Source organism: Brassica rapa, chromosome A02 (assembly GCF_000309985.2).
Source record: "Brassica rapa cultivar Chiifu-401-42 chromosome A02, CAAS_Brap_v3.01, whole genome shotgun sequence".
NCBI lineage: Eukaryota > Viridiplantae > Streptophyta > Magnoliopsida > Brassicales > Brassicaceae > Brassica > Brassica rapa.
This window is the reverse complement of record NC_024796.2, coordinates 5289731-5310970: the sequence shown is the minus strand read 5'-3', so window position 1 is coordinate 5310970 and position 21240 is coordinate 5289731. Positions and strand designations below refer to the sequence as shown.

At 40.4% G+C, this 21240-nt stretch overlaps 1 protein-coding gene and 1 non-coding gene across 7 annotated transcripts; one reads left to right on the top strand and one right to left on the bottom strand.

The window, feature by feature from the left end:
- The first annotated feature begins 243 nt into the window (after positions 1-243).
- Positions 244-21121, top strand: LOC103851563 (receptor-like protein kinase At5g59670). 6 transcript variants are annotated; one of them, XM_018656721.2, is made up of 14 exons: positions 4903-5047; positions 5116-5302; positions 10130-10483; positions 10877-11358; positions 11450-11594; positions 11713-11784; positions 11886-11957; positions 12028-12096; positions 12200-12363; positions 12482-12690; positions 20024-20150; positions 20231-20296; positions 20383-20569; positions 20668-21121. In XM_018656721.2, exons 1-14 carry the CDS (start codon positions 4975-4977, stop codon positions 21056-21058), a joined length of 2598 nt encoding a protein of 865 aa, XP_018512237.1. In that variant the 5' UTR covers positions 4903-4974; the 3' UTR covers positions 21059-21121. The 6 variants fall into 6 exon arrangements, 5 of the variants coding, with proteins under 5 accessions (XP_033140131.1, XP_033140130.1, XP_033140129.1 ...); XM_033284240.1 differs by lacking the exons at positions 4903-5047; positions 5116-5302; positions 10130-10483; ... (1 more) ...; positions 11450-11594; positions 11713-11784 and adding exons at positions 244-438; positions 521-1061; positions 1216-1688; positions 1775-1919; positions 2012-2083; XM_033284239.1 differs by lacking the exons at positions 4903-5047; positions 5116-5302; positions 10130-10483; ... (6 more) ...; positions 12482-12690; positions 20024-20150 and adding exons at positions 245-438; positions 521-1061; positions 1216-1688; ... (5 more) ...; positions 2785-3014; positions 3113-3239.
- Positions 14987-15093, bottom strand: LOC117132214. Its single transcript, XR_004455774.1, has one exon. It is a non-coding gene; the product is annotated as a small nucleolar RNA R71 (small nucleolar RNA).
- Positions 21122-21240: the final 119 nt, after the last annotated feature.

Below are 21240 nucleotides of genomic sequence, written 5' to 3'. Positions count from 1 at the left end.
AATAGGAAATTACGCTTGGAATTGATTATTCTTTGATGTAACAATATGTTCCATAACGTGCTTCTGGGTCAACTCTATATATTCTGGGACATTTTTTTCTTTCTTCCCCCGGGTGAATCTGGCACAAGAAAACACATTTTCACCATTGACCTAACAAAGTCTTTCTTTCTAGTGTATGATTTGGGTTTGGTTGTTTATACCCTACTCGTTGCATGGTGGAAACACATTATTGTCTTGTAGAAAAAACAATTCTCTTAGTGTGCGATTTGGGTTATGCTGATTTATGTACTATTTATCTACCATGATAGCTTATCCACTCGTTTTCTTCATTTTTTTTCCTTGGGAGTTGAGAGAATATGGAGAGTTCTCTTGTGCTTTGGTTGATGCTAATTGCAACTTTGGCCATCATTCATAGTGTTCAAGCTCAAGACCAACAAGGTATCTTGTTTTATGTATATTACAAACGTTTTAGTAGTCAGAAATGAACTGTTTGTATGGTAAATTTTTTAAAATTCAACAGGATTTATCAGTTTGGATTGTGGGCTACCTGAGAACGAACAGTCTCCTTATAACGACACTACCACGGGGCTGAACTTCTCCTCGGACGCAACATTCATCCAGAGTGGGAAAACTGGTAAGATTCAGGCAAGTTCGGTGGGTAGATTAATGAAGCCATACACAACGGTGAGATATTTTCCAGATGGAACACGTAACTGCTACAGTCTGAACGTGCAGTCGTGGCGTAGATATTTGATCAGGGCTACATTTACTTATGGAAATTACGATGGGCTTAACGTTCAACCGGTGTTCGATCTTTATCTTGGACCTAATCTATGGGCCACTATAGATTTCGAAACAGATGTGAATGGTACACGGAAAGAAATCTTACACACCACAACATCAAACTCGTTGAATATTTGTCTTGTTAAGACCGGCGAAACTACACCGCTAATATCGACTTTGGAATTACGGCCAATGGAAAATAGTTGTTATATCACTAAATCTGGCTCCCTGTATCTACACCACCGGAGTTATCTTAGAAAGTCAGGATCTAATCTAAGGTGAGTCGAACTTCAGATGAAGAACGGCTCTTCTTGATTTAATTCTATATGTTTTCTTGTCTTTTGTACGTACCTTTGTGCTGTGATTTATTAAATAACATTTACATGAATAATAGACATAATCAATTTCTTAAACACCATTGTTTCCATGCAGGTACTCTAGCGATACCTACGATCGCATTTGGAGACCGTACTTTCAGATGGAATGGACCAACATTTCCACCGATCTGGACGTGTTCAGTTCCAACAAATATGCTCCACCCCAAGATGCACTAAAAAACGCTGCCACGCCTACTAATGCCAGCGCGCCACTGAAGATCGAATGGAGTTCAGCAAATCCTGATGCACAATATTACTTGTACACACACTTTGCTGAGCTCCAAGACTTGCAGGCAAATGAAACCAGGGAATTCAACATACTTTGGAATGGAGAAAATTATTATGGCCCTCTAACTCCTGGAAAGTATTCACTTACTATCCTTAGTCGGTCACCGAGAACTTGCGAAGGAGTGAGATGCAGTGTTCAGCTGATACGAACCAACATATCAACGCTTCCACCTCTACTTAATGCTTATGAAGTCTACACAGTCATTCAGTTTCCGCAGTCAGAAACCGATGAAAGCGACGGTGCGCACGTGACTTTCTTTTTCCAGTTTTATGCTTTCTTATTATACAGTAGAGCACTCAACACGGACAAACCTTTCTGACATCAGTGAGTGCTACAAGAAGCATTGCTGCCAGCTATGCGTTAAGTAGAATCAACTGGCAAGGTGATCCATGCTTCCCTCAGCAGCTTAGGTGGGACGGTTTAAACTGCACAAACGCGGATGTGTCCGTGCCACCAAGAATCACCTCTTTGTAAGTCAGAAAGTTTAGTATTACACTACTCACACGCACTCAAGTTTTGCTAGTAATTAACACTTTGAATGCGATTTTAAACATTTCACTAGAAACTTGTCTTCAAGTGGTTTAACTGGAACCATAGCAGCTGCCATTCAAAGTCTTACGCAACTAGAAAAACTGTAAGTATGAAGATATAAGGCGAGCGAGAAATTGGTATTCTATATTGGATAGGTCCTATATATGTATGGATGGGAATAAACTTGATTAACCTTCATGTCTTTATTCCTTCTTGCTAACATTAGGGACTTGTCGAACAATAACTTGACTGGAGGAGTGCCAGAGTTTCTAGGCAACATGAAATCTTTGATGTTCATGTAAGTTTTCTTAACATGTTTTCCAATGCTTTTTGAATTCCACTTCATATCACGGTCATATTTCACAGAAACTTGAGTGGGAACAATCTTAATGGATCAATTCCGCAAGCCTTACAAAGGAAAGGGCTGGAGCTAACGTAAGAAACTTTCCACATAGCTTTTGAAAAATTATCAATCATTATCAATCCTTTGGTACATTTGATGTCCTTAACAACAGTGTCAAAGGAAACCCAAGGCTTCGTGTCTCCGATTCAAGTAGAAAGCCACTTAAGAAGAAAGTTTTTGTGTCAATTGTTGCATCAGTTGCTTCTGCAGCCATTGCCATTGCTGTATTGCTTCTTTTCCTTGTACACATAAAGAAAAGATCAAAGGCTGTAGAAGGTATTTTCATGATAGACATCAAATAAGAAAACTTATAATCTTCTGAATGTCATTGCTCATTTACATTAGAAGAAGATAGATACAGATTAAGAAACATATGGTAACGTTCTTATTCTGATGAACAGATCTACCCCGGCCACAAAGTACGCCAACAGTGAATGATACATTTGCAAATAAGAACAGCAGAAGGTTCACATATTCAGAGGTCCTCAAAATGACAAATAACTTCCAAAGAGTTTTAGGTAAAGGAGGGTTCGGCATGGTGTATCACGGTTCTATAAACGGCTCTCAACAAGTGGCTGTTAAACTACTCTCTCAGTCTTCAACTCAAGGCTATAAAGAATTCAAAGCAGAGGTATTCATGTTTCTGCATCTTCCTAACTAAACGAATATTATCTGTTTTTAGCATCGGTTACGAATGTAAATATTTTATTGAAATGAATATTAACTCAGGTTGATCTTCTTCTAAGAGTTCACCATACAAATTTGGTGACCCTCGTCGGGTATTGCTATGAAGGAGATCACTTGGCCCTCATCTATGAGTTTCTGCCTAATGGAGACTTGAAACAACATTTGTCTGGTAAGATTTTTCTAGTTATTTCACGAAGAGCATTAACTTTTGAAACTTAGAATACTCTAGCTAGTAGATATGATAATCTAATATACAGGAAAAGGAGGTAGACCTATCATCAACTGGAGAATTCGACTACAGATAGCTTTGGAGGCAGCGTTAGGTTGGTACTAAGTTAAAATCCTTTAAGATAAGATATCGATTCAATTAGGTTTACAACAAATCAATACATGGTTCCAATGCATAGGACTGGAGTACTTACATATTGGATGCACACCACCAATGGTTCATAGAGATGTCAAAACTGCAAACATATTGTTAGATGAGAATTTCAAGACCAAACTCGCTGATTTTGGGCTCTCAAGATCTTTCCAAGGTGGATGTGAATCTCAGGATTCAACAGTGATTGCTGGTACTTGTGGATACCTTGATCCTGAGTAAGTTTCTTTTACTATTTTAAAATACAAACACACGTTTGATCTTGATTTTTCTACACCTTCTTCAATGGTTAAATAGTATATACCATGTTTTTGTTTTTGCAGATATTGCCGTACAAGTCGGTTGGCTGAGAAGAGTGATGTATATAGTTACGGGGTCGTGTTATTGGAGATGATCACAAACCAACCTGTGATTTCTGAAAAGTGTCACATAGCAGAATGGGTTGGCTCTACGCTTAAGAGAGGTGATATAACTGAGATCATGGATCCAAACCTTGGCGGGGCTTATGACTCTAACTCTGCGTGGAGAGCTGTTGAGCTGGCAATGTCATGCGCTGATCCTTTTTCCTCAAAACGACCAACCATGTCTCAGGTTATTAGCGAGCTAAAAGAGTGTATTGTGTGTGAAAACTCGAGGATGAATAACAATGGAGGGATAGAATCTCAACAAGTGAGCATTGTCTTGGATACTTCGGTGGGTCCTGGAGCAAGATAGTTTTGATGTTGTCTACCTATTGTACCAATATGGAATTAAAAGTCAATTAGTCATTTGGCTTTGAGAAATTGAAAAATCTCATATTCTATGTTCTTTGGTGATTTTTGGTTTCATCGTGTCTTGAGCACATGTCAATTTGTTTTAAGTGTACTGCTTGTGAGTTACCTAAACTCAAGTTCCTGAGAGAATTTGAACTTTAAGTATGAGTTATGATTAGAGTTACTCTTAATAAATAGTGTTTAGTCCCTTCTGGAACTTGTTTCTTCTTATATACTTTTGTTTGATTGATAGCTCCTTTGGAAGTGTAAAGATATATATCGTGTGTGACTCAAGAAAACCAATGTTGTACCAAATATGACACGGTCCTGTATCAACTTCTCTATAAAGAAAAACTAAAAGAAACAGAAAATGGTTGTAATCTCTTCTCTTGGACTTATCTCTGCCCTTAAACGAAATAATATGTTACTAGTCAAACAAAGAAAGTAGATTCCTGTTGGACTAGTCTTAATATAATTGAGTCTTCGTCTTTGATGTAATAGTTCCTTCTTAAATCTTAACGTGATTCTGTCTCTGCTCCATATTTTCCATGAATATGTTAATGATGGTGATGTTGGGCCACTCTTGTCCTTTAATTCCATTGGTGGAGTTGCACTACTAGTCTAGAAAACGCGTTTACTCATTTCTGTTGACTTGACAAAGTCTATTTTTAGAAAGGACTTGAAAAGTCTTTCTTTTAGCTTTATACATGCTCCCTTTATCCTCCACAGCCTGGGAATGATTTTCTTGATATTTCCTTGGCAGGTAAGAGAATATGACAAAATTTCTTGGGCTATTGCTGTTACTAATCGCCATCATTCATATTATTCAAGCTCAAGGCCAACAAGGTATCATAATTATATATTTTTTGAAACATTCTTTTCGGAAAGTTTTGGTTTACAATGTCTGTTAACAGGATTCACCAGTTTGGATTGCGGGCTGCCCGCGAATGAAACGTCTCCTTATGAAGAGAGTTATACTAAACTGATGTTCACTTCGGACGAAACGTTCATACGTAGCGGAAGAAATGGTCGAATCCGAGAAAATCCTGAGGGATTCGCGAAGCCTTACGAGACCCTGAGATATTTTCCAGATGGGATACGGAACTGTTAAACTATATAATCTAATCTCTCCTTGATACATTTACATAAGTTAGTTATCTATGTTATTACACAAAGAGTTGTAACTCTTCAAGTTGTGTCCTTTAGTATATAGAGTTGTGTCTCTTATACTTGTATTGATTCGATCTCTATATAAAGATCAATCATCTGTTGTAAACATTATCAACCGAATCTCAATAATACAAAAGTATTTTCAGAAAAGTTTATAAGTCTGAAACGTCTATCTTATTCTTTCTCTCGAACTCGTGTGTAACACACTGTGATCATTGTGTAACACAAGCGGTTGGTAAAAGATTAACATGGTATCAGAGCTTTACGTTTGAGAGGACAAAGGAAAAAGCACTAGTAAGAGAAACACTTGGCGTGGAGAAAAGGAGGCTAGAGGATTTTGTCATACGATTTCGGAATCATTCGAAACGATGAAGAATCAAGTAATCCCCATATTTGATGGAGAGAAGTACGACTTCTGGAGCATCAAGATGACAACCATTCTCAAGACCAGGAAGTTATGGTCTGTGGTTGAAGAAGGCGTAGCAGCCCCACCAGCACAAGTGGATGAAACCCCTGAAACAGCAAGGGCAAGATCGCTTAGAGAAGAAGCGATGATGAACGATACATTGGCTTTGCAAATCTTGCAAACTGCTGTATCGGATCATATATTCTCACGGATTGCAGCAGCATCAACATCCAAAGAGGCGTGGGATGCATTGAAGGAGGAGTATGAAGGCTCTCCTCAAGTTCGTTTGATTAAACTTCAAACATTGCGAAGGGAGTATGAGAATCTGAAGATGTATGAGAATGAAGACATTAAGGTCTTCACAGATAAGATAGTTGAATTGGCAAATCAATTAACTTATCATGGTGAACAGAAGTCAGATGTTCAACTCATACAGAAGATACTCATCTCTCTCCCAGCCAAGTTCGATAGCATAGTCAGTGTGTTGGAGCAAACAAGCGATTTGACTTCAATAAAGATGACAGAGTTGATCGGGATCTTGAAGGCTCATGAAGCAAGGCTGGCTGCAAGAGAAGAAAGCACCAGTGAAGGAGCATTCGATGCTCGTGTTAAACACAAAAATTCTGGTGTTACACAAGACAACTCAAAGCGCCAAGGAGGCAAGAAGTGGTGCGGTTTCTGCAAGAGAAACAACCACAATGAGAGCGAGTGTTGGAGGAAACAGAAGAAGGAAGATCCAAAGAAGGATCACAGAAGTAACAAGGAGTGTTACAATTGTGGCAAGTTAGGCCACTTTGCAAATCAGTGCTACTCAAAGAAGAAAGAGAAGGCACATGTGAGTCTCGAAGAAGATTCAAATGAAGATCACATGTTGTTCAGTGCGAGCGAAGCAGCAACAACAGTGATGGAAGATGTCTGGTTAGTAGACAGTGGAGCAACTAATCATATGACAAAGGAGGAGAGTTACTTCTCAAAGCTTGATAGGAGTATCAAGGTTCCAATAAAGATTGGAAATGGAAGCACAGTCATGACAGCCGGTAAAGGAGACATTACCGTCATGACTAAAGGTGGCAAGAAGACCATCAGAAATGTATTCTTGGTTCCGGGTTTGGCAAAAAATTTGTTGAGTGTTCCACAAATTGTTTCAAGCGGATACCGGGTGAGTTTCCAAGAGAAGAGATGCATCATAGATGATGCAAAAGGAAGGAGGATAATGGATATCCCAATGACTCACAAAAGCTATCGAATCAGGATGAGTTCGGCTCAGGTAGAAGAGGCCTTGAGCGCTAGTGAGCAAGGAAAGATGGAGACATGGCACAAGAGACTTGGTCATGTAGGCGACAAAAGGTTGCAACAAATGCAAGACAAAGACTTGGTAAAGGGATTACCAAAGTTTAAAGTCAAGAAGGAAGCATGTGAGGCGTGTAGACTTGGAAAGCAATCACGCAAAAGCTTCCCAAAGGAATCTCAAACTAAGACAAGGGAGAAGCTTGAGATTGTACATACGGATGTATGTGGGCCGATGCAGCACCAATCTGTTGATGGAAGCCGATACTTTTTGCTATTCTTGGATGATCATACTCACATGTGTTGGGTATACTTCATGAAGCAAAAGTCAGAGACATTCTCACTGTTCAAGAAGTTCAAAGCAATGGTGGAGAAGCAGTCGGATTGTACCATCAAGACACTGAGATCAGATGGAGGTGGTGAGTTCACTTCACGAGAATTCAACCGGTTCTGTGAAGAAGAAGGAATCAATAAGCAAGTCACCTTGCCTTATTCACCACAACAAAATGGTGCAGCGGAGCGCATGAATAGGACCTTGGTGGAGATGGCTAGATCTATGTTGGCAGAACAAGACTTACCGCTCAAGTTATGGGCAGAAGCGGTATACACTGCCTCATATCTTCAAAACCGTCTGCCATCAAAGGCAATAGAAGAAGATGTCACTCCTATAGAGAAGTGGTGTGGACACAAGCCAGATGTGTCACACATGAGAATGTTTGGTAGCATATGCTACATACATATCCCAGATCAAAAGAGGAGGAAGCTAGACGTTAAGGCAAAACGTGGAGTCTTTGTTGGATATAGCAACCAATCCAAAGGCTATAGAGTTCTCATTTTGGAGAATGAGAAGATTGAAGTATCAAGAGATGTCGAGTTTGAAGAAGGAAAGAAGTGGGATTGGAAAAGGCAAGAAGAAGTGAGGAAGACATTGGAGTTGTCTATGGAAGACTCTCACTCGCCTGAAGAACAAACCGAAGGTGCATCCAGTCCTGAGGAACAAACCGAAGGTGCATCCAGTCCTGAGGAACAATTTGGAGGTACTTTCAGTCCTGTTCTCTTTCAAAATGATGATCATGATACTAGTAGTGGAGATGAAGAAACTTCTGAGGCACCAAGGAAGTTCAAGTCCATGGTTGATATCATGGAAAGGGCACCGAGAGTAGAGCTTGATGAAGCGGCTCAAGCTATAGAAGCTTGTCTTCATGCAAATGAAGAACCATACACTTATGATGAAGCGTGTGGTACCAAGGAATGGAGAGAAGCAATGAATGAGGAGATAGCCATGATTGAGAAGAACAAGACGTGGGAACTAGTGGACAAGCCAAAGAAGAAGAATGTGATAAGTGTGAAGTGGATCTACAAGATCAAGACCGATGCAAACGGCAATCACATCAAGCACAAGGCGCGGCTAGTTGCAAGAGGGTTCTCTCAAGAGTATGGTGTTGACTACCTTGAGACGTTTGCTCCTGTCTCAAGACATGATACAATACGAGCCATACTTGCCTATGCGGCTCAGATGAAGTGGCAATTGTATCAGATGGATGTGAAGTCAGCCTTTCTCAATGGCGACCTCAAGGAAGAAGTGTATGTCACACAACCGCCTGGGTATGTGACACACGGGAAGGAACACAAGGTGTTAAGGCTACACAAAGCTTTATATGGTTTAAAGCAAGCCCCAAGGGCATGGTATGGAAGGATAGATTCATACTTTCTTCAAAACGGTTTTGAGAGGAGTATGAATGATGCGGCCTTATACATCAAGAAGCAAGGAGGAGATGTGTTGATCGTGAGTCTATATGTGGATGATATAATCATCACAGGAAGCAACATTCAGAGCATCAACACATTCAAGGAGAACATGAAGAAAGAATTCGAGATGGTGGATCTTGGATTGTTGAACTACTTTCTTGGAATGGAAGTAATTCAAGTCAATGGAGGCATATTTCTTTCACAAGAAAAATATGCAAACAAACTTGTAGACAAGTTTGGGATGCGAGACAGCAAGAGTGTAAGCAACCCACTTACACCACAAGGAAAAGGAGTTGAGGATGACAAGGAGTATGGAGATCCGACTAAGTATAGAAGCATCATTGGAGGGCTTTTGTACTTGTGTGCATCAAGACCTGATGTGATGTATGCAAGCGCCTATCTCTCAAGATACATGTCATCACCTCGCATGAAGCACTACCAAGAAGCCAAGAGGGTGTTAAGATATGTCAAAGGAACATCAAACTTTGGAGTGTACTTCACAAGCGTGAAAGAACCAAGACTTCTAGGCTACACGGACAGCGATTGGGGTGGTTCTAAGGAAGACAAGAAAAGCACTTCAGGTTATGTGTTTACTCTTGGATCAGCCATGTTTTGTTGGCAGTCAAGCAAGCAACAAACAGTGGCGCAATCAACGGCTGAGGCAGAGTACATAGCCGTGTGTGCAGCAGCAAATCAAGCAGTGTGGTTACAAAGACTATTTGAAGACTTTGGTCAGAAGTTTGAAGGAGGCATTCCGATCTTATGTGACAACAAATCAGCAATAGCAATTGGGAAGAATCCGGTGCAACACAGAAGGACGAAGCACATAGAGATCAAGTACCATTTCGTGAGGGAAGCTGAGCAAAAGGGAATCATTGAACTGAAGTATTGCAAAGGGGATGATCAACTCGCAGACATTCTCACAAAGGCATTGGGTGGTTCAAGATTTGAAGATCTAAGGAAGCAGCTTGGAGTCAAGTCGAGATATGATTAAGGAGGAGTGTTAAACTATATAATCTAATCTCTCCTTGATACATTTACATAAGTTAGTTATCTATGTTATTACACAAAGAGTTGTAACTCTTCAAGTTGTGTCCTTTAGTATATAGAGTTGTGTCTCTTATACTTGTATTGATTCGATCTCTATATAAAGATCAATCATCTGTTGTAAACATTATCAACCGAATCTCAATAATACAAAAGTATTTTCAGAAAAGTTTATAAGTCTGAAACGTCTATCTTATTCTTTCTCTCGAACTCGTGTGTAACACACTGTGATCATTGTGTAACACAAGCGGTTGGTAAAAGATTAACAGGAACTGCTACAGTCTAAAAGTTGAGAAAGGCAGGACGCATATGATCGTGGCTAGGTTTGTTTATGGAAATTACGATGGTTTTGACGTTAAACCCAAGTTTGATCTGTATCTTGGACCTAATATATGGGCCACGATAGATTTCCAAAGGCTAGGGACGAATAGTACTAACGAAGAGATCTTACACATGCCAACGTCAGACTCGTTGCAGATTTGTCTTGTCAAGACTGGTGAAACTACACCGTTCATATCGGCTTTGGAGATACGGGCACTGGGAAACGATTCTTATATCACTAAGTCTGGTTCCTTGATGCGTCTCTCCCGGAGCTACTTTAGCAAGTCAGGATCTAATATAAGGTAAGTCAATATTAGTTTAACAACGTTTCTCCTCTCCAGCTCTGGTTTGCTTCTGTATGTTTTGCACTTTTGTGACCAGTTTCCAAGATAAATTCCCAGTTTATCCGTTTCAAATTCTGATGTTGTTTAAGGTTATTTTAAACAAATTAAGAAAAACTAATTAAATATTCAGTTTTACCAGTATTTGACTATTGAAATTCTAAAGCATTTCTTGCTTTTTCATTTAGTTAGGAATAAAATAGATAAGTAATGACAAAAGTTGCACTGAAATTATAAAGTGACATATATTGTAACAGAAAGTTTACTCTAAACTGACATTTAATTTGAAACGGAATGATTTTTTTCATCTTATTTACCCATCCAACTGCTAAAACAACACTATACACTTCACAGGTACATGAAAGATATCTATGATCGCGAATGGGTAGCATACAATGGAGCAGGCTTTCAAGGGGAATGGACAAATATTTCCACCACTCTTGACGTGAACAATTCCAACAAATATGTTCCACCAAAAGATGTGCTGATACATGCTGCCACGCCTACTGATGCTAATGCGCCATTAACGATTGAATTGCCTTCAGGAGGTTCTGGTGAAGAGTACTACTTTTACGCATACTTTGCCGAGATCCAAGACTTGCAGGCAAAGGATACCAGAGAGTTCAACATCTCGTTGAACGGAGAAGTTTTATCTGACCCTATCATTCCTAAGAAGCTTGATATAACTACTGTTTCAAGCGTGGGAACTTGCCAAGGAAGGGAATGCATTTTGCAGCTTACAAGAACCAACAGATCAACTCTTCCACCTCTAATTAATGCCTTAGAAATCTTCACAAGCATCCGATTTCCGCAATCTGAAACAGATGAAAACGATGGTATGTGGAAACAAATCATAAACATAATAGAGTACTTGTGACAGTTCATAGATTAATTGTTAACATCATTTAAACTTTTTTTTAATGTAAGTGGCTGCTATAAAAAACATTGAAGCCAAGTATGGATTGAGTAGAATAGATTGGCAAGGCGATCCATGCGTCCCTCGACAGTTTTTATGGGGCGGGCTAAACTGTAGTAACACGGATATGTCTATATCGCCAAGAATCACTTCTTTGTAAGTCGTGAGTTCAGTACGTACTACACATGCATGCACACTCACTCACTCTTCAAGATCTCTTGGTATTTAATTGTGATCATTAACACTTTTGAATGTAATTTTGAACAATGCCTAGAAACTTATCTTCAAGTGGTTTAACTGGAAACATCGCAGCTGCTGTTCAAAATCTTCCACAACTAGAAAAACTGTAAGTATTTTCATTGTTGATTAGAGGTGAAATGTTGTTACTATAGAGATGGGATATATTGGCTAAGATATGGTTACCATACTCTCTCTTGCTAACATTAGGGACTTGTCAAATAATAACTTGACTGGAGGAGTGCCAGAGTTTCTAGGCAACATGAAATCCTTGATGTTCATGTAAGTTTCTCTCAACATATTTTATAATGCTTTTCAAAATTCAACTCAGATCATAGTCGTCTTTTGACAGAAACTTGAGTAGGAACAATCTTAATGGCTCAATTCCACAAGCTCTACAAAAGCAAGGACTAGAGCTATTGTAAGAAACCTTCCTCATATCTTTTCAAATATATTCAGTAACAATCCACAAGCCCTTTTGTGTTGTGCAACTGTTGTCCTCAACAAACCTTGTCTACTTGTAGGGTTGATGGAAACCCCATGCTTTGTCTCTCTAATGCATGTAGAAAACGACCTAAGAAGAAAGTTTTTGTGCCAATTGTTGCATCAATTGCTTCTGCGGCCGTAGTCATTGCTGTATTGGTTATTTTCCTTGTATGGAGAAAGAAAAAAGCAACCGCTGTGGGAGGTACTGGCAAGATAGACTTTAAATAAGAAAATCTAGCGATTCTTGTGAATGTCATAACATATAAAAACCTTTTATGGTAATGCCCTTATGCTGATTATAGATCTACCCCTGCCACCAGGTACATCTATGGTGAATGATACATTTGCTAATAAGAAAAGCAGAAGGTTCACATACTCTGAGGTCATCAAAATGACAAATAACTTCCAAAAAGTTATAGGCAAAGGAGGTTCCGGTATGGTGTATCAAGGCACTGTAAATGGTTCCGATGTGGCTGTTAAACTACTCTCTCAAACTTCAACTCAAGGCTATGAACAATTCAAAGCAGAGGTTTTCATAATTCTTTAGCCTTACCAGTTAAAACTATATGATCTGTTTCTACATTCACAAAGGTAATTGATATCTTGCATATTTGCATTGTTTTATCCATTCATCCATGAGCATTTTCATCATATAGATTAGGTTTCAGACATGTTTAGGTTGCATTTTGCATACATGAGTCTCTATTAGGTACTGAAATACCACATGAGGCTATTTGGAGCTCAAAAGAGGTGAAAAGGTGACCATTGAACGAACCGAGTATGGGAGCGACCTCCCGGAGCGACATCACGAAGTCGCTGTGTCCCACTTCTCAGAGCGACCTTCCTAAAGCGACGCCATGAAGTCGCTCGCGTTCTCATTACTCCGAACAGTCTTAGATGACCCTGGAGCGACCTCTCAGAGCGACCTACCAAGGTCGCTCCCGATCCAGAGCGACCCGTTGGAGCGACTGCACAAAGTCGCTCGCGTTTTCACGTCCGGAGACACACAACTCGCTCTCGGAGCGACCTCTCGCAGCGACCCAGCGAGGTCGCTCCCGAAGCTTGGAGCGACCTGTCCAGAGCGACAGGGAGAAGTCGCTCGCCATCTTGGTTCCCGGAGACAAGAAATCGCTCTCGGAGCGACCTCTCGCAGCGACCCAGCGAGGTCGCTCCCGAAGCCTGGAGCGACTTGTCGGAGCGACGAGCCGAGGTCGCTCCGCGCCTATTATCTGCTCGATTTCTATTTTACTTAAGGGCCTTTTGGTCATTTCATTATGCACGTTTTGCACTTGGAAAAACCTATGTTTTAAACATCTTTTGTAGCCACCAGAGGCAGATTATCTTTTATCTTTGATCTATTGAGAAAGACACAAGAACTCTCTTGAGAAGTTCATCTCTTGGATTTTGATTGTTATGTTCTTGTGTTATTGTTGATTTCTTATCTATTTCTCTACATGATTAATCTGAAATCCAATATGGGTTTAAGAGGAATCATGGAGATTAGTGAGTAATCACCTTTTGAATTCATGGGTTAGGGAGATTAAGGGTGATTAGGTTAGAGCTAGGATGTTTTAGTGTAGATCATTCATATTTCCTTGCTAGTAGAGTAATCATAATGCATCTTCTGAGTTGGCCACTCAGTTGTTGATCCTTAGGCATTTCTCACCCGAAAGGTGTTCGATGAAATGCCCGAGACAACTCTCCTAGGCTTTTAGTATACTTTGCCAAAGACATTTGTTGTTAAAGGTACTAAGATAGCTAATAGACTTGTTAGTAATGATTGCTTTCATATTATTCAACCAAAGACATTTGATGTTTGAGATATGTTAGCAAATGAGCATTCATCTAGACATAGAGCTTGCTTAGAATTGTGTCTAGGCTTAAGGTTGATAGTTTGATTGATCATTTGCCATCCTTAGTTCGATACTTGATCACCCAAGGTCTAATCCCTATGCCCATGAGTTCTCTTTTCCCTTAGTCAAGAAAGTATCATTCTGTTATTGCTTTTTAGTTTTAGTCATAGCTTAAAACCCATCTAAATCATTGGTTGCACTTAGATTAAGTGAGTACTTGCATTCTCAGTGCTTTGATATCCCTCAGAACTGGTTCGACAATCTTCTATACTACAACATTTGTCTTAGGAGCCTTGAAAACTCCTAACATCAAATTGGCGCCGTTGCCAAATTCTGAGTAGATTTGAACATTGAGATTTAGTCACTTGCTTGAGACTAAGTCATTTTTATTTTCTTTTGTTACTGATTCTCTTTCTTCACCTCCCTTTAATCTACAGGTGTATGAACTTGAGGAGCAGGGGTCCATCAAACCTAGTTCCAATAGCTGCAGACATCAGAGCTTTAGAGAGAGAGTGTGCTAGAAATAGAAGAGAAGAAGAGCAACAGGCTCACTTGCAGAGATTGAGTACTGATATGGGAGACATACCTCAAAACCAACAGCGAGCAGCTCGACCCATTGGCACTTACGACCGCCCCAACATTCATGGTCATAGATTGGGAATCCGAGCACCCGCTGTGGCAGCCAACAACTTTGAGATCAAATCAGGACTCCTCAACGTGATCGAGAACAACAAGTATCATGGCTTGGCTCTAGAGGATCCATTTGATCACTTGGACAGGTTCGACAGCTACTGTGGGTTGTCAAAAACCAATGGTGTGTCCGAAGATGCCTTAAAGCTCAAGCTATTCCCTTTCTCTTTGGGGGATAAGGCACGTCAGTGGGAGAAGTCTCTACCCAGTGACTCCATCACTACTTGGGATGACTGCAAGAAAGCATTCTTGGAGAAGTTCTTCTCTACTTCAAGAACTGCTAAGCTGAGAAACGAGATTTCCAGCTTTCAACAGAAGAACTTGGAAGGCTTCAGTGAAGCCTGGGAGAGATTCAAGGGCTACCAAGCTCAATGCCCACACCATGGCTTTTCTAAGGAGAGCTTGCTGAGCACATTCTACCGTGGTGCTCTTCCTAAGTACAGAGCCAGACTGGATACAGCTAGCAATGGGTTCTTCTTGGGGAGAACTGAGGAGGATGCAGAAGAGCTGGTTGACAACATGGTAAAGAGTGATGCAGTCTACAGTGGAGACCACGACAGAGGCAGTAGAACAGATGATAAGCAGACGAGGAAAGAGATCAAAGCTTTGGAAGACAAGATCGACCTACTCATTGCTGAAAAAGCAACCCAAGAGCAGCTGAAGTTTGTTGGTAACTCCAAGCAGGAAGATCCACTTGCTGTCAATGAGGTTGAGGGTTTGGAAGGTCAAGAGGAGTTGTGTTTCATCAACAACAATGGTAGCTGGTACAAAAAGGAGCCCAACTTTCAGTACAACAACTACCAACAGAAATCCTATCCCAACAACCAACAGAGTGGTTATCCGCCTAGAAACAACCAGCAAGGCAGCTATCAGCCTCAGCAAAACCCCTCGTCTGGTTCCTCTGCTCCTCAAGAGAGCAGCACTGATACCTTACTGAAGCAAATCTTGGAGTCTCAGACTAGAAGTGAGAAGCATGTTGGTTATGAGTTGAAGAACCTTCATTCCAAGATTGATGGGAGCTACAATGAGCTCAACAACAAATTCTCACACCTTGCTTCTACAGTCAGGAATTTAGAGAATCAGTTTGCTTCCATGAACACTCACCAGAATCGCCAGCAAGGATCTCTACCTGGAAAGTCTGACCAAAATCCCAAGGAGGCCAAAGCTATCACCCTTAGGAGTGGTAAGCAGTTACCTCCTAGAACCCTCACCAAGGATGCTGAGAAACTAGGTGAGGGGGTTGCCATCAACATAGATGATGAAGTGGTGATTGTTGATGAGAAGATCAATGACGAGATCTTGGAGAAGATAGTGGAAGCCAAAGGTAAAGGAAAGGTTGGAGAAGAGAAGAAGACAGTAAAGGATGGTGAAGTTGTAACTCCAGCAAGTGAAAGTTCTTTTGTTCCTCCTCCCTATGAACCCAAACTTCCATTCCCTGGTAGATTCAAGAAGCAGTTGCTAGAGAAGTACAAGGCTCTGTTTGAGAAGCAAATGAGTGAAGCTCAGGTTGCAATGCCCATCATCGATGCTTTCATGTTGATTCCTCAATACAGCAAGTTCCTGAAAGATGTTGTAGCTGCAAAGAAGAAGGAGATGGAAGGCATGATGATTCTTACCCATGAGTGCAATGCCATCATCCAGAGGCTTGATGTTCCAGAGAAATTAGAGGATCCAGGAAGCTTCACACTACCTTGTGCTCTTGGACCTATGGTATTTGAGAAAAGTCTCTGCGATTTGGGAGCTAGTGTCAGCTTGATGCCTTTGTCTGTTGCAAAGAAGCTTGGATTCACTCAGTACAAGAAGTGTAGACTCTCTCTGGTGTTAGCTGATCGTTCAGTGAAGTATCCTGTGGGCATCTTAGAGGACCTCCCTGTGAAGATTGGAAGGTATGAGATACCTACAGATTTTGTGGTGCTTGAGATGGGTGAGGAGGCTCAAGACCATTGATTCTAGGAAGGCCATTCTTAGCTACAGCAGGAGCTATTGTTAATGTGAAGGAAGGCACGATTGATCTCCATTTGGGTAAAGAGAACATCCTCCACTTTGACATCAAGAGGAAAATGAGGAAACCAACTGTGTTCGGGCAAGCCTTCTACATTGAAGAGATGGACACTCCTGCTGATGAGCACCTTGAAGAGTTACCACCTGAGGACGACGAGGAGGGAGCATCTCCCTCTACTCATTCCCTATAGAAGGTAACCCACCACACTCCCTTGTATATACCATTTCATTTTTGCATATTAGTCTTCTTTTCGGTATCTCTCTCTACTTGACGACACAGAGACTGTGTAACTCAAGTTTGGGGGAGGTACCAAGTATTTGATCATGTTTGCTTTGATGTTGTTTCATTGAGTCATGCATGGCATACCTATTTGCATAAAAAAAAAAAAAAAAAAAATCATTTAGTTTGCATCATTTGCATTTTTAGGAGAGTCTAGAGCATATAGGTTGCATTCACTTGCATTGGGAGCAATGATTTTGAATGCCTTGTAAAGAACACTACGTTGCACTTGACTAGCTTTTGCACCTCTCAAAAAGACTTGTATGTTTCGAGCCTTGAAAACTCTTCCTGAAACTTGTTGATTGCTGAAACTCAGTCTTTGAAGCCAACTACAACCTTATTTGAACTGAACGAACTTAATGCTTCTTGCTCATGGTCCCTTGTGTACTGAGTCATGGCTATACACACTTGAGTTGTCACATCTTTTATACCAATCTTTTTTGACAAACTCTAGTGGTAGACCACTCCCAAAACCTTTTCCTCCTTTTAAGCTTTCATTGTTTGATGAGTGAGGCCTTTTTCGGAAAGTCTTACATGTGCATAATGTTGAGAGTATCGGGAACGACAATGCTTGATCTTCATTCTTGCTAGATTGGACACTCTATTGTCTAGCTATAGGTGGGGGTGAGTGTTGTGATTATGATTTGGGAGAAATGAAAAAGGAAAAGAATAGACTCTTTGTGCTTAAGTGAATTGTTTTATTGGGACCAGTATAGAAGCCTCTAGCTCAAGTTTTGAAAAGTCTTGGCCCCCAGCCTAAAAAAAAAAAGGGGAAAAAGAAAAACGAAAAAAAAAAGAGAAAAGAAAAAAAAAAGAAAAAAAAAAGAAAAAGGGGGCTAGCAAAGTTGTTAGGAGCTAAGAAATGTTTTGAGGTTGTGAAAAATCCCTTGTAGATTTCAAAGAGAAGGAGTTAAAGTTCTTAGGATCTTTTGGTGAGAGATGTGAGTTGGGTTTGACATTTGGGAATGATTGTGTAATTGTATGTTTGGGAAAAGGGTAGAACAATGGAGATTGAGCATTGTATGCATGAGTTGGTCCCTTTCTTAGATATATTATGTGCAATGTCAAGGCTACTTGTTTTGAGAGTAAACCACCTTAAAGATCATATGTTTTGAACCTCTTGAATCACTTGAATAAAAGCCTTCCCTTACCCAACCAAATGACTTGGACCAACTGACCATTTGCAAGAATTCACCTGATGTTTTGTGCTTAATGAATGTGAGAGTTGGTTGATTTGAATGTGTGGATGCTTGATGATGAGTGTAAGAACAAAAAGAGTTAAGATAGGCCTAGAGAAGCTAGAGTGTAATAAGAGAGTGTGCTAGTTGTGTTTCTTTTGGCTATGTGCTCCCTCCTTCAACCTCTCTCCCTATGAGTTCTAGAAAGTTCACTTGTGGACAAGTAAAAGAACAAGTTTGGGGGAGTTGATATCTTGCATATTTGCATTGTTTTATCCATTCATCCATGAGCATTTTCATCATATAGATTAGGTTTCAGACATGTTTAGGTTGCATTTTGCATACATGAGTCTCTATTAGGTACTGGAATACCACATGAGGCTATTTGGAGCTCAAAAGAGGTGAAAAGGTGACCATTGAACGAACCGAGCATGGGAGCGACCTCCCGGAGCGACATCACGAAGTCGCTGTGTCCCACTTCTCAGAGCGACCTTCCTAAAGCGACGCCATGAAGTCGCTCGCGTTCTCATTACTCCGAACAGTCTTAGATGACCCTGGAGCGACCTCTCAGAGCGACCTACCAAGGTCGCTCCCGATCCAGAGCGACCCGTTGGAGCGACTGCACAAAGTCGCTCGCGTTTTCACGTCCGGAGACACACAACTCGCTCTCGGAGCGACCTCTCGCAGCGACCCAGCGAGGTCGCTCCCGAAGCTTGGAGCGACCTGTCCAGAGCGACAGGGAGAAGTCGCTCGCCATCTTGGTTCCCGGAGACAAGAAATCGCTCTCGGAGCGACCTCTCGCAGCGACCCAGCGAGGTCGCTCCCGAAGCCTGGAGCGACTTGTCGGAGCGACGAGCCGAGGTCGCTCCGCGCCTATTATCTGCTCGATTTCTATTTTACTTAAGGGCCTTTTGGTCATTTCATTATGCACGTTTTGCACTTGGAAAAACCTATGTTTTAAACATCTTTTGTAGCCACCAGAGGCAGATTATCTTTTATCTTTGATCTATTGAGAAAGACACAAGAACTCTCTTGAGAAGTTCATCTCTTGGATTTTGATTGTTATGTTCTTGTGTTATTGTTGATTTCTTATCTATTTCTCTACATGATTAATCTGAAATCCAATATGGGTTTAAGAGGAATCATGGAGATTAGTGAGTAATCACCTTTTGAATTCATGGGTTAGGGAGATTAAGGGTGATTAGGTTAGAGCTAGGATGTTTTAGTGTAGATCATTCATATTTCCTTGCTAGTAGAGTAATCATAATGCATCTTCTGAGTTGGCCACTCAGTTGTTGATCCTTAGGCATTTCTCACCCGAAAGGTGTTCGATGAAATGCCCGAGACAACTCTCCTAGGCTTTTAGTATACTTTGCCAAAGACATTTGTTGTTAAAGGTGCTAAGATAGCTAATAGACTTGTTAGTAATGATTGCTTTCATATTATTCAACCAAAGACATTTGATGTTTGAGATATGTTAGCAAATGAGCATTCATCTAGACATAGAGCTTGCTTAGAATTGTGTCTAGGCTTAAGGTTGATAGTTTGATTGATCATTTGCCATCCTTAGTTCGATACTTGATCACCCAAGGTCTAATCCCTATGCCCATGAATTCTCTTTTCCCTTAGTCAAGAAAGTATCATTCTGTTATTGCTTTTTAGTTTTAGTCATAGCTTAAAACCCATCTAAATCATTGGTTGCACTTAGATTAAGTGAGTACTTGCATTCTCAGTGCTTTGATATCCCTCAGAACTGGTTCGACAATCTTCTATACTACAACATTTGTTTTAGGAGCCTTGAAAACTCCTAACATCAGTAATATAGATTTCAACATTTTCTTGATATGGGTCTTGCCTTAGGTTGATCTTCTTCTGAGAGTTCACCATACAAATTTGGTGAGCCTCGTCGGGTATTGCTATGAAGGAGATCATTTGGCCCTCATTTACGAGTTTCTTCCCAATGGAGACTTAAAACAACATTTGTCAGGTGATATTTTCTTAGTGATTTCACGTGTAGAGTTAACTCATGAAACTCAGAATGGATCGAATGATACTTTATGTATTCAGGTAAAGGAGGTAGATCCATCATCAACTGGAGTATTCGTCTACGAATAGCTTTGGAGACAGCACTAGGTTACTAAATTAAAAACCCTAGGACAAGATATCAATTCAATTGTGTTTATATCAAATAGTTTGATATAGATGATTTTATTGCATAGGGTTGGAGTACTTGCATATTGGATGCACACCACCGATGGTTCATAGAGATGTCAAAACTGCCAACATATTGCTGGATGAGAATTTCAAGGCTAAACTTGCTGATTTTGGGATCTCAAGATCTTTCGGTGGACACGAATCTCAGGAGTTCACGGAAGTTGCTGGTACTCATGGATACATTGATCCCGAGTAAGTAGTTTTCACACACACACACACACAAACTTGTTTTGACATTTTCTATATGTTCTTAAATGGTTAGAGAGTTTTACCATGTTCTTGTCTTACAGGTATTACCGTACAAACCGGTTGGCTGAGAAGAGTGATGTATATAGTTATGGGGTCGTGTTATTGGAGATGATCACAAACAAACCGGTGATCTCTGAAGAGTATCACGTAGCAGAATGGGTTAGCACTAAGCTTAATCAATGTGATATAACGGAGATCATGGATCCAAACCTTTGTGGGGGTTATGACCACAATTCTGCGTGGAGAGCTCTTGATCTGGCAGTGTCATGCACTGATACTTCTTCCTCAAAACGACCAATCATGTCTCAGGTTATTAACGAGCTAAAAGAATGTATTGCGTGTGAAAACTCGAGGATAAGTAACAATGGAGGCCTAGAATCTCAAGAAATTAACATTAGCTTGGATACTTCGGTAGTTCCTAAGGCAAGATAGTTTTGAGTGTTGTATACCTGTAATACCAATATAGACTCGACAAATAAATTTGTTATTTACATATTTAGCTAAAATCGTAAGGCAAGATAGTTTTGAGTGTTCCACACTCTGCCAAATCAAGAATTCTGTCCAGATCATATTCTCTGCTTATAAAAACAACACTATGATCATATTTGGCAAAT

Excerpts from the sequence above, each read along its gene's own strand:
- LOC103851563 (XM_009128429.3), top strand. The coding sequence starts at position 357 with ATGGAGAGTTCTCTTGTGCTTTGGTTGATGCTAATTGCAACTTTGGCC. Across the intron at positions 2,660-2,784 it reads AAGATCAAAGGCTGTAGAAG|ATCTACCCCGGCCACAAAGT; the intron begins GTATTTTCATGA and ends TCTGATGAACAG. Across the intron at positions 3,240-3,327 it reads CTTGAAACAACATTTGTCTG|GAAAAGGAGGTAGACCTATC; the intron begins GTAAGATTTTTC and ends TCTAATATACAG.